This window comes from Lithobates pipiens, unplaced genomic scaffold (assembly GCF_037356315.1).
Source record: "Lithobates pipiens isolate NorthernLeopardFrog02 unplaced genomic scaffold, aLitPip1_a1.2 Scaffold_25, whole genome shotgun sequence".
NCBI lineage: Eukaryota > Metazoa > Chordata > Amphibia > Anura > Ranidae > Lithobates > Lithobates pipiens.
This window is the reverse complement of record NW_027507787.1, coordinates 218,111,404-218,130,032: the sequence shown is the minus strand read 5'-3', so window position 1 is coordinate 218,130,032 and position 18,629 is coordinate 218,111,404. Positions and strand designations below refer to the sequence as shown.

Sequence of the window (18,629 nt, the reverse complement as noted above, 5' to 3'; positions counted from 1 at the left end):
AGGCGGGGCGCGTTCACCCACTGCGTATCGGCGTCACATTTTCACCACCGTTTGTACGGCATCATCATTATGGGTGCCGCCTTTCAGGGTAGGTTGATTTACATCCTCATTTCACCTGGAGTGTGGGTGTGGACACTGACTCGGAGTGTGTATATATCCCGGGTCTGGCGTTGCTCACTCTTCCATTTGGTGTCCTTGAGTGTGTGACGCTGGGGGCCCCCATACGGCGGTTTGGCTGTGTCCATGGTTGGCGGCAGGCGGGACCGGAACAACTGGGGCCATTCACCTACCATACACTGTCACCTCTCTTCGCGTTTTTTCCACACAAAAGGTATTTTTGCACAATCAATCCATATGTCCCTCTTTCTTTACTTTTTTCTGTTACTACTCACTCTGTCACCTGGTATTCATACTGGGTCATGTCACACACAGCCACTTTCCCCCTCCTTCCCTTTTTTCTTCCGCCCTCTTCCCCCTCCCCCCTTTTCCCACGCTAACCCTCTCCTACACTCATCATACATCCACCCCAACATTTTCTTTTTTCAATGCATTTTTCTTTCACAATTCTCAGATTATCTGTACTTCTTACTATGCATTTTTTCACCCATTAGGCTCAGTTTTATATTTCCATATTCGTTTTCACTTACCAAACGCCCTTGTTGTCCCGGTGGTTGCCTGTGTGTGCATTCTGTGGGCCTCCTCGCCCTTGGATGGGCCTCCTCAACTCCCGTATCATCGCTTTGGGTGCCTAGGCTTTCGGCGCTGCACTTTTGACTGCATGGCTACGTGTAAGTGACCACTAGGTAGGGGTATTTCAATCTCCCCATGTTCCATCATTGCAAATATTAATTTACCACTACTCTGTATTTTCAGACCAATCACGAGCTTGCTCCTGACGAGCGGTAGTAAGCCGCGAAACGCGTAGAGCCAATAATCGCTGTGTATTTTGGTACCCCAATTTCAACTAGCATCAATCCTTGTAAAATCGCATCAACTATGTTGTTGTGTTTTTTTTTTTTTTTTTTTCTTTACTAATCCACTGCAACAACCAAGAAGTCATAGATTCAAAGTTGTTGCCTACACTGTATTATTTGTTTAATTTATTTCCATATTTGGTTGTCTTATGTATATAATGGAGGTGCGCTTTTATAACCTACTCTGTATTGGTCAGTAAGATTATATAAAACAAAATGTCAATGTTAATAATGTGTCTGTCTATGCACCTCTTTAATATACATGTAATTTTATCGCATCATATAATCGCATAACAATATTTCTCCTTTTTTTTTCAATAAAAGACCCCGTACTTCATTTAAAGTCCCGTTTAGCTCTTGTTTTTAATTCTACATCTTATATCTGATAGGGATGGAGGCTATGACCTCATTTAAAGTCCCAAAATTTCCCCCTCCCCTTTTCCCATCATGTTACTATAAAACATCTTTTGTTTTAGTCACTTTCTCCCATCAGGCTATGTAGGAAAAACCTCTGTGTCATCCATCACTATGGGGTTGAGTTACTAAAGGCCAATAGGCTTTGCACTTAGTAAATGAACAGAAGCTCTGCCGACTTCCATCATCCAATCATGTGCAAGCAAAAATGTTTTTATTTTTTTATTTTCCTTGCGTGTGATTGTCTATTCTTCGCCAAGGGAAGCTTTACCTCATTTACTGAGCTGCAAAGTGCTCGGCCTATTTTCCGTTAGTAAATAAACCCCTATGACTGAACCTTTTGTCTCTGGCTGATTGACTTCTACTGCCGCATTTGAGCTATAAGATATCCCTATTGTGGAAGCATACCAGCCTGTCGACCTAAAGAATGCATGCCAATATTAAAGTTCCCTTGCCGGCTTTGGAGAAAGTGTTAAAGTGGTACTCAACTCCCCCAATACCCCCCCCCCCCCCCCATGCTTTGTTCCCACTTACCTGTAGTGCTCTTCAAGAGGAAGTAAAGCCTCTTAAAAAAAAAATACACCCTGCAAGACAAAGGCATAATACCGTATATACTCGAGTATAGGTCGATCCGAATATAAGCCGAGGCCCCTAATTTACCACAAAAAACTGGGAAAACTAATTGACTCGAGTATAAGCCGGGGGTGGGAAATGCAGCAGCTACTGTAAGTGGCAAAGAGGGTCAACAATGCCCATCTGCAGCTGCATGTCTCACTGTGTCTATTGCATGCCTCCCTGTGTCCTGTGTATGCCTCCCTGTGTCCTGTGCAGATCTGCCTACCTCACTGTGTCCTGTGTATACCTCCCTGTGTCCACTGCAGCCTACCTGTGCTAATCTTCATCCTTTGTCTCCTGTGCATGCCTCCGCGTGCCCATCTGCAGCCACCGATCAGCGTGTCATAAAAACATACGGCGGCCATTCCAGTATTCAAAAGCCACGCCTCCTCTTCGTCTGTGATAGGCAGAACACTCAATTTCCCAGCAGTCAGTTTTCAGCCTATCACGGACATCCGCTCATCCTCGTCTGAGGTATGAGGATGAGGGGATGTCCGTGATAGGCTGAAAACTGACTGCTGGGAAATTGAGTGTTCAGCCTATCAGACGAGGAGGAGGCGCGGCTTTTAAATACTGGAATGGCCGCCGTATGTTTTTATCACACGCTGGCCACCGTCTGTCTACATGACATGCCTGATCAGGTAGGCAGACGGCGGTGACTCGAGTATAAGCCGAGGGGGGCACTTTCAGCCTAAAAAAAAGGGCTGAAAATCTCGGCTTATACTTGAGTATATACGGTAAGCTAGTATGCATAGCATACTAGCTTATTATGAATTGCCTACCTGAGATCGAAGCCCCGGCATCGGCCCTCGTTCACTTCCTCCAACGCCGCCATCTATCCCGGAGTGACTTCCGGGTATTGCGGCTCTGGCGCTATGACTGGCCGGACCCGAGGTGACATCACTCACCCGCATACACGCTGGTGCCGCCACTAACGGCATGATCGCCATTAGAAACAGCACGCTCAGTGCGCCCGATAGCTACGACGCATGCGATGTAGACATCGGTGCCGCTACTTCTTCAAATATCTCCTAAACCTTTTAGGTTAGGGAGATATTTCTTGCACCTACAGGTAAGCCTTAATCTAGGCTTACCTGTAGGTTAACCACTTTCAAAGCACATACTCGCCTGCACAGCGAATCAAGCGCTGGTCCATTGCAATCCACTGGGTGTTACACAGTGGGTCCCGCTCCACCATCTTGGTCCTCTTCGGCTGGCTGCCTCTGCCTGGCTGGAGCTACCACTCACATACCTGGTCCACCTCCATCACACTTCTCCAGCCACTCTGTGTGCTGATTCTGCAACCTCCTGGGAGATGTGATGTAAGTATCCCAAGAGGCTTCAGGACCCGGTGTACGTCATTCTGACCTCGGGTGGAATTATAGGGAGGTAGAGGGCTAATAAATTCTAAAATTGCTCCAATTTTTGTGGGGGTGGGGGGGGGGGGGGGGAATAAGTGGTAAAGCTCCACTGGAGTTCCACCCACTTTTACAAGGTGGTCTTAAACTAAAGACCACCCCTCTACCTCTCATTTCTGGATATCTATATATATCTATCTATATAATCGGGAGCGGTGATCAGTGACGTGTCACACACAGCCCCTGCCCCCACAGTTATAATCTTTCCCTAGGACACACTTAACCCCTACAGTGCCACCTAGTGTTAACCCCTTCACTGCCAGTCACATTTACACAGTAATCAGTGCATTTTTAATCACACTGATCGCTGTATAAATGTGAATGGTCCCAAAATAGCGCCAAAAGTGTCCGATGTGTCCGCCATAATGTCGCAGTCACAATAAAAATCACTGAAGGCCGCCATTACTAGTAAAAAAATTTTTTTTATAAAAATGCCATAAATCTATCCCCTATTTTATAGACGCTATAACTTTTGCGCAAACCAATCAATAAATGGTTATTGTGATTTTTTTTAACCAAAAATATGTAGAAGAATATGTATTGGCCTAAACTGAGGGAAAACAATTTTTTATATATTTTTTGGGGATATTTATTATAGCAAAAAGTTAAAAATAATGCTTTTTTTTTCAAAATTGTTGCTCTTTTTTTGTTTATAGCGCAAAAAATAAAAACCACAGGGGTGATCAAATACCACCAAAAGAAAACTCTATTTGTGGGAAAGAAAGGAGGTCTATTTTGTTTGGGAGCCACGTCGCACGACCGCGCAATTGTCAGTTAAAGCGACGCAGTGCCGAATCGCAAAAAGTGCTCTGGCCTTTGGCCAGCCAAATCCTCCGGGGGTGAAGTGGTTAAAAGTCAGCAGCTAAAGTACTTGTAGCGGCTGTAACTCGGCTTTAATCTGTGTTGGTTTTAGGGTATTTCAGAGTGATACTTCCCCCAGATTCCCTTTAATATAATTTGAATGTATTTGAATTGATGGGGTTGTTTTACTAAAGGTAAATAGACTGTTCACTTTGCAAGGACATTTTCCCCAGAGGTGAAGCTCTGCTGACTCCCATCATCCAATATTGATTAAGCAAAAGTTCTGTTTTTTTTATTTTCCTTGCATGGGATTGGGTATTCTTTGCAAAGGGAAGATTCATCACATTTCCCAAGCTCTGGGGAAAATTCCCTTGTAATGTGCAACTTCCCTTGCAAAGTGAGCAGCCTATTTGCCTTTAGCAAATCAACCTCTATTGAATCCTGATGCAAGAGTTCCCAGTATAATCAGCATAATATACCTTTTAGCCCCACCTCCAGCACTAATGAAATCCTACTCAATGAAAAAATAAAGCTCAACCTCCTTCATCATTAAGCTCTACTGCAAGAAGATTATGGAAGATTTTGATGTCACACATATGTGAGATGCTGAATGACATTTAACTACTTCAATACCGGGCACTTTCGCACATTCCTGCCCAGGCAAATTTTCAGCTTTCAGCGCTGTCACTTTTTAAATAACAATTGCGCGGTCATGCTACACTGTACCCAAACTACATTTTTATCATTTTGTTCCCACAAATGGAGCTTTCTTTTGGTGGTATTTGATCACCTCTGCGTTTTTTGTTTTTTTCTAAACAAATAAAAAAAGACCGAAAATGTTGAAAAAACTAAAGTTTTTCTTTGTTTTTGTTATAAGATTTTGTAAATAAGTAAGTTTTCTCCTTCATTAAAGGGAACTGATAAGCTACACTGATGGGTACTGAAAAGGCGGCAGCGATGAGGTGGCACCAATGAGATGGCACTGATGGGCACTGATAGGCAGCACTGATAGGCATTGATAGGCGGCACTGATGGACACTCATAGGTGGCACTGCTGGGCACTGAAAGGTTGCACTGATGGGTACTTATGGGTGGCACTGATAGACGGCACTGCTGGGCACTCATAGGCGGCACTGATGGGCACTGAAAGGCGGCACTAATGGGCACTGATAGATTTCACTGATAGGCATCACTGGTGGCACTGGCACTGGCAGGCATTTTTCATTGCCACTGATTGGCAGCTGCCTGGGCACTGATTGGCATTTCCCTGGTGGTCTAGGGTGGCATACCTGGTGGTCCAGTGTGGTAGCCATCGCTGGTGGTCCTGGCGGTATCCTGGTATCTTCCTGGATGGGCATCCGAGGGGGGGCTGCGCTGTTAAACAATCAGCACACACCCCCCCCTGTCAGGACAACAGCCGATCGGCTCTCCTCTACTCGTGGTTGTCAGACGCTAGTGAGGTAAAGCCAATCAACGGCTCTTCCTGTTTACATGGCGATTGGCCATGATTGGACACACTGTGATCTGACACACCGCAACTCCGATCTAGGTAAAGAATCTCTGACAGAGACTCTTTACCTAGATCTGAGTTGTGGTGTGTCAAACTGACACGCCGCAACAACAATCTCTGCGATGCGTGCCCCCAGCAGCGGCTTAATATCCTTACAACGTCATGTGACGTCCGGTCAGGATATCGAAACCACTCTGCTGACGTCATTTTGCTATATGGCGGGCGGGAAGTGGTTAAAGTGATTGTAAACCTTTGTTTTGTTATTTTTCAAATAACAAACATGTCATACTTACCTCCACTGTGCAGTTTGTTTTGCACAGAGTGGCCCTGAACCTGCTCTTCTGGGGTCCCCCGGCGGCTCTTGCGGCTCCTCCTCACATCGGTAAGCCCCCAGGGAGAAGTGCTATCCATGGGGGTTACCTTGCGGGCGCACCCCCGAGTCCAGCGTTTGTGTGCATAGACACAGAACTCCCAACTCAGCCCTGCCCCCCTCCTGTAGCCTGCATCATTGGATTTGATTGACAGCAGCAGGAGCCAATCGCTGCTATCAATCTATCCAATCAAGAGCTCGAGAACCCCGGGCAGAGATGGTGAGCTTGTCTCAGGCGAAGGGAACGATTGGGCTCAGGTGAGTAAAATGGGGGGCAGGGGGGGTGGTCAGTGTAGAAGTTTTTTTCACCTTAATGTGAAAAAACACAAGGGATTACAGTCCCTTTAAGCTCTCCACATGTTATGCTTCTATAGGTTATCCTACTAGACCTGAAAACAGATAAACAGCAAAGCAACACAGACTAAGGCTCGATTCACATCTATGCATGTTGTTTTTGAGCGTTTTTGCAGTGCTTTTTGCGGTTCTTGACGCGTTTTGGACACGCGTTTTCACCACGATTTTGTCGCGTTTTGCTTTTTTTTTTACACTGTGGTTGCTTAGCAACCAGCTATATACAGTGAAAAAAATGAAAAAGAAAAACGCAAATTGCTGCAAAATCAACGTACTTGCGTTTTTGATGCAGGTCCATTGACCACTGCATTTTGCATGAAAAAAAGTCCCCGACCCTTTCCAAAAACGCAGAGGCACAAAAATGCATTGATGTGAACATGTTTCATAGGAACCTATGTTAAAAAATTTCCCTGCATTTCTGCAAAATGCATCAAAAAATGCATTAGTGTGAATCAAGCCTTAGGCTGAATTCACACCTATGCATTTTTAGTGCTTTTTTCATTTTGCTGATTTGCACTACAGTCCATTTAACATGTTTTCCTATGGAACACGTTCTGTAGTACAAATCTGCAAAATGCAAAAAGCACAAAAAATGCCATAGGTGTGAATCCAGCCTTAGGCCTGATTCACACCTATGCAGGTTGCAGTTTGCTTATTCCAGGTGCATTTTGCGTTTTTCAATACACATTTTTGATCCACTGAAGTCTATGGAACCAAAAATCTGAAAAAAGTCCCTGGCCCTTTCCATAAAATGTACACATGTGAACTACATCCATAGGAAACCATGTTATATGGACTGTAGTGTGTTTCTGCAAAACTGAAAATTCACAAAAAAAAATGCATAGGTGGGAACCATGCCTTAATCATGACTCCTTCAAAATTAATTTAAACCCTTTTAATTAACTAAAGTGGGATGCCCCCTAAAAAAAAAAAATTAAAAGTCAGCAGATACAAATACTGCAGCTGCTGACTTTTAATAATCGGACACTTACCTGTCCCAGGGTCCAGCGATGCGGGGAACGAGGCCCCCCCTCGTCCCCCGCTCCGCTCGCGGCGCCGTCATTCTTACTGTGGGCACCCGGCTGTGGCTTCATAGCCGGGCACCCACTGCGCATGCACGAGCGGCACAGGGCGCCGTGATACGCCGCACAGTCATCTGGGACACGTGATGTCACCAGCCCGGGCAAGAAAGAAGGCAGACTACGAGGGACCACCTAGCAACAGGCATTTAGAGGCGAGTAAAATTTTTTATTTTTTTCCAATTATTTTTTTTTTTTAAGAATTTTAAACTATTTTTTATTTTTTGGTGGCAACACCACTTAAATTAACAAAATATAATAAAGGAAGGATGTGATTGGTTGATGAGCCTACCCTGTGAGAAGAGAATGAGTGCTTTATTTCATGAAGATTAGGTGAAATTACATTTAAAAACATTAAAGGCCCATTTAGATCTATGCCTGTGCATTTCCTTTGTGCGTTGACAATGTTTTGACGCATGTTTTCAAATCACTTTTGAATTTCCTTTTTGAATTTAACTATATAAGTTTGGAGAAGTTCATGGACCCCAATTCCTGATGCACGTATATATTTTACAATGGATTGCTTTACAACTTATTGACAGAATTTATGTCTCCTTGTTTGCAAATTGGGTATCTGTTGACCTTATCCAGTTGAGGATTTTGTTATTTGTCACATTTTAGTGTCTATGTTTCTTTTTTATTGTATTTTTTGTATTTTTGTAATAAAGACATTTATATATTTTTTTTTACAGTATCTCACAAAAGTGAGTACACCCCTCACATTTTTGTAAATATTTTATTCTATATTTTCATGTGACAACACTGAAGAAATGACACTTTGCTACAATGTAAAGTAGTGAGTGTACAGCTTGTATAATGGGTAAATTTGACGTCCCCTCAAAATAACTCAACACACAGCCATTAATGTCTAAACCGCTGGCAACATAAGTGAGTACACCCCTAAGTGAAAATGTCCAAATTGGGGGTCCAAAGTGTCAATATTTTGTGTGGCCACCATTATTTTCCAGCACTGCCTTAACCCTCTTGGGCATCAAGATCACCAGAGCATCACAGGTTGCCACCGGAGTCCTCTTCCACTCCTCCATGATGACATCACAGAGCTGGTGGATGTTAGAGACCTTGCGCTCCTCCACCTTCCATTTGAGGATGCCCCACAGATGCTCAATAGGGTTTAGGTCTGGAGAAATGCTTGGCCAGTCCATCACCTTTACCCTCAGATTCTTTAGAAAGACAGTGGTCGTCTTAGAGGTGTGTTTGGGGTCGTTATGTTAGAATACTGCCCTGTGGCCCAGTCTCTGAAGGGAGGGGATCATGCTCTGCCTCAGTATGTCACAGTACATGTTGGCATTCATGGTTCCCTCAATGAACTGTAGCTCCTCAGTGTCGGTAGCACTAATGCAGCCCCAGACCATGACACTCCCACCACCATGCTTGACTGTAGGCAAGACACACTTGTCTTTGTACTCCTCACCTGATTGCCACCACACATGCTTGACACCATCTGAATCAAATACGTTTAGCTCGGACCACAGGACATGGTTCCAGTAATCCATGTTCTTAGTCTGCTTGTCTTCAGAAAACTAATTGCGGCCTTTCTTGTGCATCATCTTTAGAAGAGGCTTCCTTCTGGGACGACAGCCATGCAGACCAATTTGATGCAGTGTGCGGTGTATGGTCTGAGCACTGACAGGCTGACCCCCCACCTCTGCAGAAATGCTGGCAGCACTTATACGTCTATTTCCCAAAGACAACTTCTGGATATGACACGGAGCCCGTGCACTCAACTTCTTTGGTCCATGGCGAGGTCTGTTCTGAGTGGAACCTGTACTGTTAAACCGCTGCTCAGTTTCAGGGTCTTGGAAATCTTCTTATAGCCTAGGCCATCTTTATGTAGAACAATAATTCTTTTTTTCAGATCCTTGGAGAGTTCTTTGCCATGAGGTGCCATGTTGAACTTCCAGTGACCAGTATAAGAGAGCGAAAGCGATAACACCAAATTTAACATACCTGCTCCCCATTCACACCTGAGACCTTGTAACACTAATGAGTCACATGACACCAGGGAGGGAAAATAGTTAATTGGGCCCAATTTGGACACTTTCACTTAGGGGTGTACTCACTTTTGTTGCCAGCAGTTTAGACATTAATTGCTGTGTGTTGAGTTATTTTGAGGGGACAGCAAATGTACACTGTTATACAAGCTGTACACTCATTACTTTGCATTACATTGTAGCAAAGTGTCATTTCTTCAGTGTTGTCACATGAAAAGATATAATAAATATTTATAAAAATGTGAGGGATGTGACAAAAGCGAATGAATATTCATTATTCTCACACTGATCCTCCTCCCGGCCAATCAGGAAGCAGGTCAGAAAACCCATCACCCGATTGGTTTAAAGGATAGACTATCCTATTGGATGCCTAGGAGGAGGAAGGGTGAGCCGCTGTGATGCAGAGGAGGAGGAGATGCCCATCCAGAAGCTAGATGGGGTAATGCCTTGTACACACGGTTGGACATTCTGACCACAAAATTCGTCTGATTTTTTTCCAATGGATTTTGTCCGAAACCGGTATTGCATACACACGGTCGGACAAAGTTGTCAGAAAATCCGATCGTTCGGATGATGTGACGTTGAGGTGACGTTTGTTACGACGGGACTACATAGAGGCTAGTAGCCAATAGCTTTGGTCTCATAATTTGATCATGCGTGGCACTTTGTCCCTCGGAATTCTCTACAAACGATCGGAAAAGTCAGATCGGATTTTTTTGTCAGAAAATTTTAGATCCTGCTCTCACATTTTTTCCAACGGAAAAAGTCAGATAGAGCCCACACACAATCGGATTTTCAGACAATATAATCCAATCGGACCCTTTCTGTCTGAATTTCCTGTGTGTACAGGGCAAAAGTGCTGAGTGACTGACTGACCACTAGACCCCCGGGGGGGGGGGAGATGCAGGGGTGCTATTGGCCGACCGAGGGTGGTTGTTTGCCCCCCCCCAAAAAAACACAGGCCACCACTGAAGATCTATATATATATAAGGGGTCTTCAAAACGTTTCTGTACTTTTATATTTTTGTTGGAAAAGGTGAGGGTGGGAGTAGAAGTAGTTGGTCATGTCTGAGAGTGTCATGTGACTAGTCTGGCATGCCAACTTGCACTTTGGTAAGAGCGGTGTAATGTATTTTATGAAATTCTTAATAAAAAGAGTTAAAAAATGTGGAAACCTTTTGAAGAACCCTCATATGTACTACATATCTCCAGTACATACACATTTCCCCGTATTAAGTCCCTTTACAAATGCTACAAGTAAAAAAAAAAAAAAATTAAAAAAAAAGTTTAATCTGCCAGAAATCCGGGACTTCTAACCTCCTATTTGTGTGCTGACAACACAGTACCCACAGTTGCTCTTGGCTGAAATACAGTACTACTCCCCTATCCTTATATCCATAACATAATAGGAATGAGAGTGCGTGTATATATATATATATATATATATATATATATATATATATATATATATATATATATATATATATATACACACAGTATTCAGGTATACAGTGCATCCAGAAAGCGCTTCACTTTTTCTACAGCCTTATTCCAAAATGTATTAAATTCATTAATACAAAATTCTACAAACAATCCCCCATAATGACAACGTGAAAGAAGTTTGAAATCTTTACAAATTTATTAAAAAAAATAAAAATAAAAAAATCCCCATGTACATAAGTATTCACAGCCTTTGCAACAACACTCAAAATTGAGCTCAGGTGCCTCCTGTTTCCACTGATCATCCTTAAGATGTTTCTACGACTTGATTGGAGTCCACCTGTGGTAAATCCAGTTGATTGGACATGATTTGGAAAGGCACACACCTGTCTATATAAGGTCCTACAGTTAATAGTGCATGCAAAAGCACAAACCAAACCATGAAGTCCAAGGAATTGTGTGCTATGCAGGATTGTATGGAGGCACAGAGCTGGGGAAGGATATGGAAACCAATGAGCACAGTGGCCTCCATCAAATGGAAGACGTTTGGAACCACCAGGATTCTTCCTGGCCAAACTGAGCGATCGGGGGAGAAGGGCCTTAGTCAGGGAGGTGACCAAGGACCCGATGGTCACTCTGACAGAACTCCAGGGTTTCTCTGTGGAGAGAGGAGAAACTTCCAGAACAACAACCATCTCTGCAGCATCCCACCAATCAGGCCTGTATGGTAGAGTGGCCAGATGGAAGCCACTTCTCAGTAAAAGGCACATGACAGTCTGTCTGGAGTTTGCCAAAAGGCACCTGAAGGTGTGAGAAATAAAATTCTCTGGTCTGATGAAACAAAGATTGAACTTTTTGGCCTGAATGGCAAACGTCATGTCTGTCAGGAACCAAGCACCGGTCATCACCTGGCCAATACCATCCCTACATGTTTTTCAGTAGCAAGAACTGGGAGACTAGTCAGGATTAGAGCTGCACGATTAATCGTCAAGAATTGTTATCACAATTTTTTCCCCATTGTGATCTTGACAAAAGTGTTTCAGGATTCTTGCTATACAAAGAATTATCTTGCCTCTTCTGAAGCTGCAGCCCTCAAAAGAAAGGAAGAAAAAAAACAGGCAGTCTGCCAAGAATCACAACATTCTTTAGCAATGGAACTTAAGTATAAACATTGTAACAATGTGTCAAAGGAATAGACCTTGTGTGTAAATGAAGAAAGTTTAACCACTTAAACACTAAACCTTTTTTTGAGATTTGTTGGTTTCAAGTTAAAATCTTTTTTTTTTCTAGAAAATTACTTAGAACCCCCAAACATTTTATATATATATATATATATATATATATATATATATATATATTATTATTATTATTTTTTTAGTAGAGACCCTAGAGAATAAAATGGTGGTTGTTGCAATATTTTATGTCACACTGTATTTGCGCAGTGGTCTTTCAAAAGCAATTCTTTTGGAAAAAAAATTGCTTTAATGAATTTAAAAAAAAAAAAACTAACCAGTAAAGTTAGCCCAATTTTTTTGTATAATGTGCAAGATTTTCAGAATCGTGTAGCTCTAGTCAGGATTGAGGGAAAGATGAATACAGCAATTTACAGAGACATCCTTGATGAAAACCTGCTCCAGAGCTCTCTGGACCTCAGACAGGTTCATCTTCCAACAGGAAAGCAATCCTAAGCACACAGCCAACATAACAAAGGAGTGACTACGGGACATCTATGTGAATGTCCTTGAGTGGCCCAGTCAGAGCCCAGACTGGAACCTGACCAGGGGCGGACTGACCATTTGGCTACTCGGGCACTGCCCGAGGGCCCCGGGCCACTAGGGGGCCCCATCAGGGTTGCCAGCCTCAGTATAAACAGGGAAAGTATGTAAAAATCTGTGTTTTATTTTACATCTGTCTCTGAAATGTCCCTTACCGACATCCTTTTTGTCTAAAAATCCTGAGATTATAGCTGCCCCATCTCTCCAGTACCTTCTCAGCCAATAGAAACATGTCTGTGTATACTGTGTGTACATGTATGTGTATACTGTGTGATTGTATACTGTGTGTGTATACTGTGTGGCCCCATAATCTCTAATTGCCTGGGGGCCCCATAATCTCCTATTTCCCGGGGGGCCCCCATGAGTTGTCAGTCCGCCCCTGAACCCGACTGAACATCTCTGAAGAGATCTGATAATGGCTGTGCACCGACGCTCCCCATCCAACCTGATGCAGTCTTGCAAAAAAGAATGGGAGAAACTGTCCAAAAATAGGTGTGCCGAGCTTGTAGCATCATACTCAAAAAGACTTGAGGCTGTAATTGGTTCCAAAGGTGCTTCAACAAAAGTATTAAGCAAAGGTTGTGAATACGTTCTTTTTTTATTTTTAATAAATTTGTAAAGATTTTAAACAAACCTCTTTCATGTTGTCATTATGGAGTACTGTTATTAGAAATTTGAAGAAAACAATGAATTTAATGTAATTAAATAACATAATAAAATATCTGAATGGATCCACCCACATATGACCATGCATTATTTACTATAATAGAACTCTATACATACCAGGACAGTAATGAACAGAGATATTCTGGGGTTGACTGGTCAGTGCTCAGAGGTGGTGAGGTTACAAAAGCTGCAGCCTTTGCCCAGTTCTTACTCCAGTAGTGAGTCCCATCGCTGCCCAGTCCGGCTGCCAGTGCCTCACCATACACCACCGTACCTGACAAGGACAAGGCTGACACTTAAATACCAGTAAAGCATATAGGGCAGTGATAGTAACAACAATTTTTCTAATTAAAATATAAATATGTGTCCTGCTGCTCTTACCCTTTAAATGTCATGATGTGACGGGAAAGGCAAATAGTCTGTGAACTGCAAGTGCAGTTGCTCTAGATCTAAGTGGAACATGCAACGCAAATAATTAAACAACATTTTTGCTTGCACATGATTGGATGTTAGAAAAATCAGCAGAGAATCCCCTCAGATCTAGAGCAAGGGCACTTCAAAGTGCACTTGCAAAGCACAGTATATTTGCCTTTAGTAAATCAACCTCCTTGTTTTGCAGACAGAAGGGTTGGTTTACTAAAGACAAATAGGCTGTTTACTTTGGAAGTGAAATTTTCAATGACTTGCAAGGAAAAAAACAAAAATACATTTGCTTGCATCTGACTGGATAATGGACGTCATCATAGCACTAAGCTAAAGGAAAATTCCCTTGCCATGTGAAAATTTTCTTGCAAGGTTGTGTGCAGGGGGCGTGCCTGGGCACACCCTAATCACCTTGTGCAGTTGCATTCCCTCTGCTGCCCCACACCCGCAGCATGTGGCATGTGTCAGAGTGAGGGAAGGGGCTGGTAAATATGTCATTTACCAGCCTCTTCATTTTCTGAAGTGATCGGTACCGATTGCTAGTGTGTCCATTCATAACTGAAGCATAGTAAACTGTGTTTGTGAAGAAACAAAAAGCTGCTTAGCACAGATCACTCCCCAATTTATTCACTGTCCAGTGCAGCTGAGGCTGCAGAGAAAGGAACTAGGGAATCTCTGTCCTAAGTCCCTTTCTCTGTCTCAAAAATGAGAAATCAGGGGTCTCAAACTGGCAGCCCTCCATCATGCCTCTGCCTGTGAGAGTCATGCTTGTAACTGTTAGCCTTGCAATGCCTCATGGGACTTGTAGTTCTGTAACAGCCTGAGGGCCACCAGTTTGAGACCCCTGATTTAGAGCCTTGATATTTCCCCCAATGAGATTCCTAAATTAAAAATAAATAATGAAAAAAAGAATATTATAAAAAATAATATTAAAAATAAAAAAAACTACTGACACCATCCACTGCCCTACTGATATCGTCTACTGCTCTACTGACAGTGGTGTTGATTTACTAAAGGCAAATAGACTGTGCACTTTGCAAAGTTGCTTCCGAGCAAATGAGCAGAAGCTCCGCTGACTTCCATCATCCAATCATGTGCAAGAAATAATGCTTTTTTTTTTTTTTCCATGCATGTGATTGGGTATTCTTTGCAAAGTGAAGCTTTACCTCATTTACTAAGCTTTGGAGCAACTGCACTTGCAGAGTGCACAATCTGTTTACCTTTAGTAAATCAACCCCATTGTCCATGTTTAAATGTGTTAATAATAGTGTGTGTGTATGTATGTATGTATGTAAACTTTGAGGTGCACAAAGTAAAAGAATAACATCTACTCCAGCTTAAAAAACATGCGCATGTATAAACAATCACGGAACCGGTGTTCTGCCATATAGCGTCCGGCCATCGGATGCCGTCCGCCCCGTACTGCGCAGGCGCAGCATGGAGCAGAAGGAGATTCAGAAAATCTCTGAAGATGAGTGGAGGTGCTATCCCCACCATCCAAGTGGACATAGGGCTGCAAATATTAGAGGGCCCTTCGTGGGCTCGCTTCGCACGCCTCGCTTCAGGCACGGCCTCGCTGCGCTTGGCTCTTTTTATTCTAACTTTATGTCCACTTCGATGGTGGGGCTAGAACCTGGACTCACGGCGCAGGCGCCGTTCATCTTCGGCTATTTGCAGAATCTGTGTGTGCTGTGTACTGCGCATGCGCAGTACACAGCGGACACTATCCAATGGGGGACACAATGTGATAGTTCACCGGTATGGACATCCACTTCCTGGTACGCGATGACATCAGTAGGAGCCTCCTAGTACTGATGTCATCGCGTACCAGGAAGTGGATGTCCATGCCTGATCGATGATTGTTTATAGGTGCGCATGTTTTTTAAGCTGGTGTAAGTGCAATTATCCCCCATCGGATAGTGTCCGCCCCATACTGCACAGGCCCAGCACTTGCGCAGTATGGAGGACAAGGAGATTCCGAAAGTCTCCGAAGATGAACGGCGCCTGCGCACTGAGTCCAGGTTCAAGCCCCACCATCCAAGTGGACATACGGTAGCACTTAGTAACAGGGCCCCTCGCGGGCTCGCTTCACTCGGAAATTTTTTATTTTAGCTCTATGTCCACTTGGATGGTGGGGCTTGAACCTGGACTCGTGCAGGCGCCATTCATCTTCGGAGACTTTTGGCGTCTCCTTGTCCTTTGTACTGCGCAAGGGCAGGACACTATCCGACGGGGGACAGTATTCGACACAAAAACCGGCCATGTGTATCCTAGTCACCAGTGGCGGCCCATCCCTTAGGGGTACCGTAGCGCCACACCCTCTATCCACGGCTGCCACCCCATGTTCTATCCACGGCCGCCACCCCAGGCTCTATCCACGGCCGCCACCCCATGCTCTATCCATGGTCGCTATTTTGACAGGACAACGCCACACCCTATTTACGCACCCAGCCCCTTTCAAGACGCCGGATGCGTGAATTAGAGAAGCGGAGCTGAGCTGTTTTTTTAAACACCTGATTATAGCCAGAGGCTCTAATAGGCTTCAAAATAGGTTGTGCTCGTGACTCAGAGCATTGCACCAGGAACCCACCCAGGTGTTACAACAGCGAATGAATATTAGCTATTAAAACACTGATCTTCAATCTGGCCAATCATAAGCAGGTCTGAGACTGGTTTTCCGATTCGCCGAAAAGAGAAGCGCGCCAATTGCCCGCCAAGGAGGAGGAAGGAAGAAACAGAAGCCGCCGCGATGCACGTGGAGAGCATGGGAAGGGAAAGCAATCACCGCTGCCGAGCAAGGGAAGCGGCCGGTGAAGCCCGGGAGAAGCGCTGCCCACCATAGATGGGGTAAGGGCACCAGACCAACAAGACCCCCCCCCCCCCCAAGATAAAAAAATTACCACCGGTTGCCACTTCTAGTCACGGTGTTCCTGGTTGATACAGAGGCTGTGTGGAGGATTACCTTCTCTCCCAAGGAGACTGTACAAGCCCTCTGTGACCATCCCTAGATCTAGGTGGTCATGGGAATCTGGTAAGTGTGCACCCCACTATCACCTTTGGGTGAAGGTGTCTGGTGGCAGCACTTTATGCTAATAGGAAGAAATGATTTATTACGTGTCAGCACATGGTTGATGGGACTCATTCTATAGACTTATACACCTATCATTTGTTATCACACAATTCCTGTATTTTATATGTTGGTGTCTATATGTACTTTATACATTTGTATAATGTTTGGCACGACACATTTCAAAAAAAAAAAAGGATTGTAAATAGACTGTTGCAAGGGAATTTTCCACAGAGCTTAGTGAATGGGGTGAAGCTCTGCTGACTCCCATCATCCAATCATGAACAAGCAAAAGTGCTGTTTTTTTTTTATTTTCCTTGCATGGGATTGAATAGTCTCTGTATACTGGAATTTCATCACATTTCCTAAGCTCCTGGGGAAAATTCCCTTGTAATGTGCAACTTCCCTTGCAAAGTGAACAGCCTATTTGCCTTTCGCAATTCAACCCCAATTGAATCCTGCTGCATGACAAAGGAGTTCCCAGTGTAATCAGCATAATATACCTTTTTAATATACCTTTTAGCCCCACTTCCAGCACTAATAAAATCCTACTCGCTGAAAAAAAAAAGCTCAACCTCATCCACAAGAGAAATGGGGAAATGGTGAGGAGCACTGGGGCTTTGTGACACCCAAGGAGTAGAGTAGTAGTAGTTGAGTATAACACGAGTAGATATAAAATCAAATATTTATTGGGAAAGTTTAAAAAGTCCCCTCTACATAAAAGTAGCAAAAATGACTGAACATTTAAAAATGCATAACATCAAACATGTACAGAATACAATAAATCCAATTGGATATAATGGATGGTGCGTTTGCCAAGTGGCTCAGACGCGTTTCGACCAGATTGTCTTTTTCAGGGGATGCCTTTGGATAACACAGTAAAGGATTCTATGAGTAGTAAAATACACAAGATGTAGTTGACTGGTGATGCCGGAGGTCATCCAGGATGGAAATGGAGCATTGGATAGACAGAGAGGAAAAAGGGTAACTGAGCAAGTGCTGGTTGGAGGTGTATGTGTTGCCAGAGGAGACTTTTTCTGGGATTGTTTGCTGTGACCCTTGCATTGATTTTTCATCTGACAATGGATTTTGGTCCACAGACCCTCTACATATTTCCTTAACAACTTCTTGCCTTGATTTACAATTGCCATTTTCTGGGTCATATGCTCACTGTCCCATCCGTTCATTAAAGCACATTGTTTTCACTTTCTGGCTGATATGCCTTGTGCTTGGGACACATGGGCTGACACTGTTCCCCCTTTCCCTCTGTGTCTATCCAATGCTCCATTTCCACTACTCATATTATACTCAACTATTTACTCCTTGAGTATCACAAAGCCCCTCGCCATTTCCCCATTTCCCTTGTGGCTTCTGTTGTATATCAATTGGGGCTGACATCCACCATTGGCAAATCTTTGGCTGTATGTGGGGTATCTATATATAAAGCTTAACCTCCTTCATCATTAAACTCTACTGCAAGAAGATTAGATTATGGAGGATTTTGATGCCACAGATATGTGAGATGCTGAATGACATTTAAGATCTCCACATGTTATGCTTTTATAGGATATCCTACTAGGCCTGCAGTGGTGGCTGGTGTTTTTTTCGTTGGGGGGGGTGCCAAAAAGCCCTCCCCCCCCCGAGAGGACAACCGGAACATCAAAGCCCAGCACTTACCCCATCTAGGAAGCGGGCAGCATGTCCGACGGCTTTC

The 18,629-nt window shown here is 43.7% G+C and overlaps 1 protein-coding gene across 2 annotated transcripts in view; it reads right to left on the bottom strand.

Moving 5' to 3' along the window:
• Positions 1 to 18,629, bottom strand: part of DPYSL4 (dihydropyrimidinase like 4) — a 109,715-nt gene that overhangs the window by 49,926 nt on the left and 41,160 nt on the right. For both annotated transcript variants that reach the window (XM_077455555.1, XM_077455554.1), the window contains one exon: positions 13,543 to 13,699. In XM_077455555.1, coding sequence (XP_077311681.1) covers positions 13,543 to 13,699 — 157 coding nt within the window. The remainder of the gene's footprint in view (positions 1 to 13,542; positions 13,700 to 18,629) is intronic.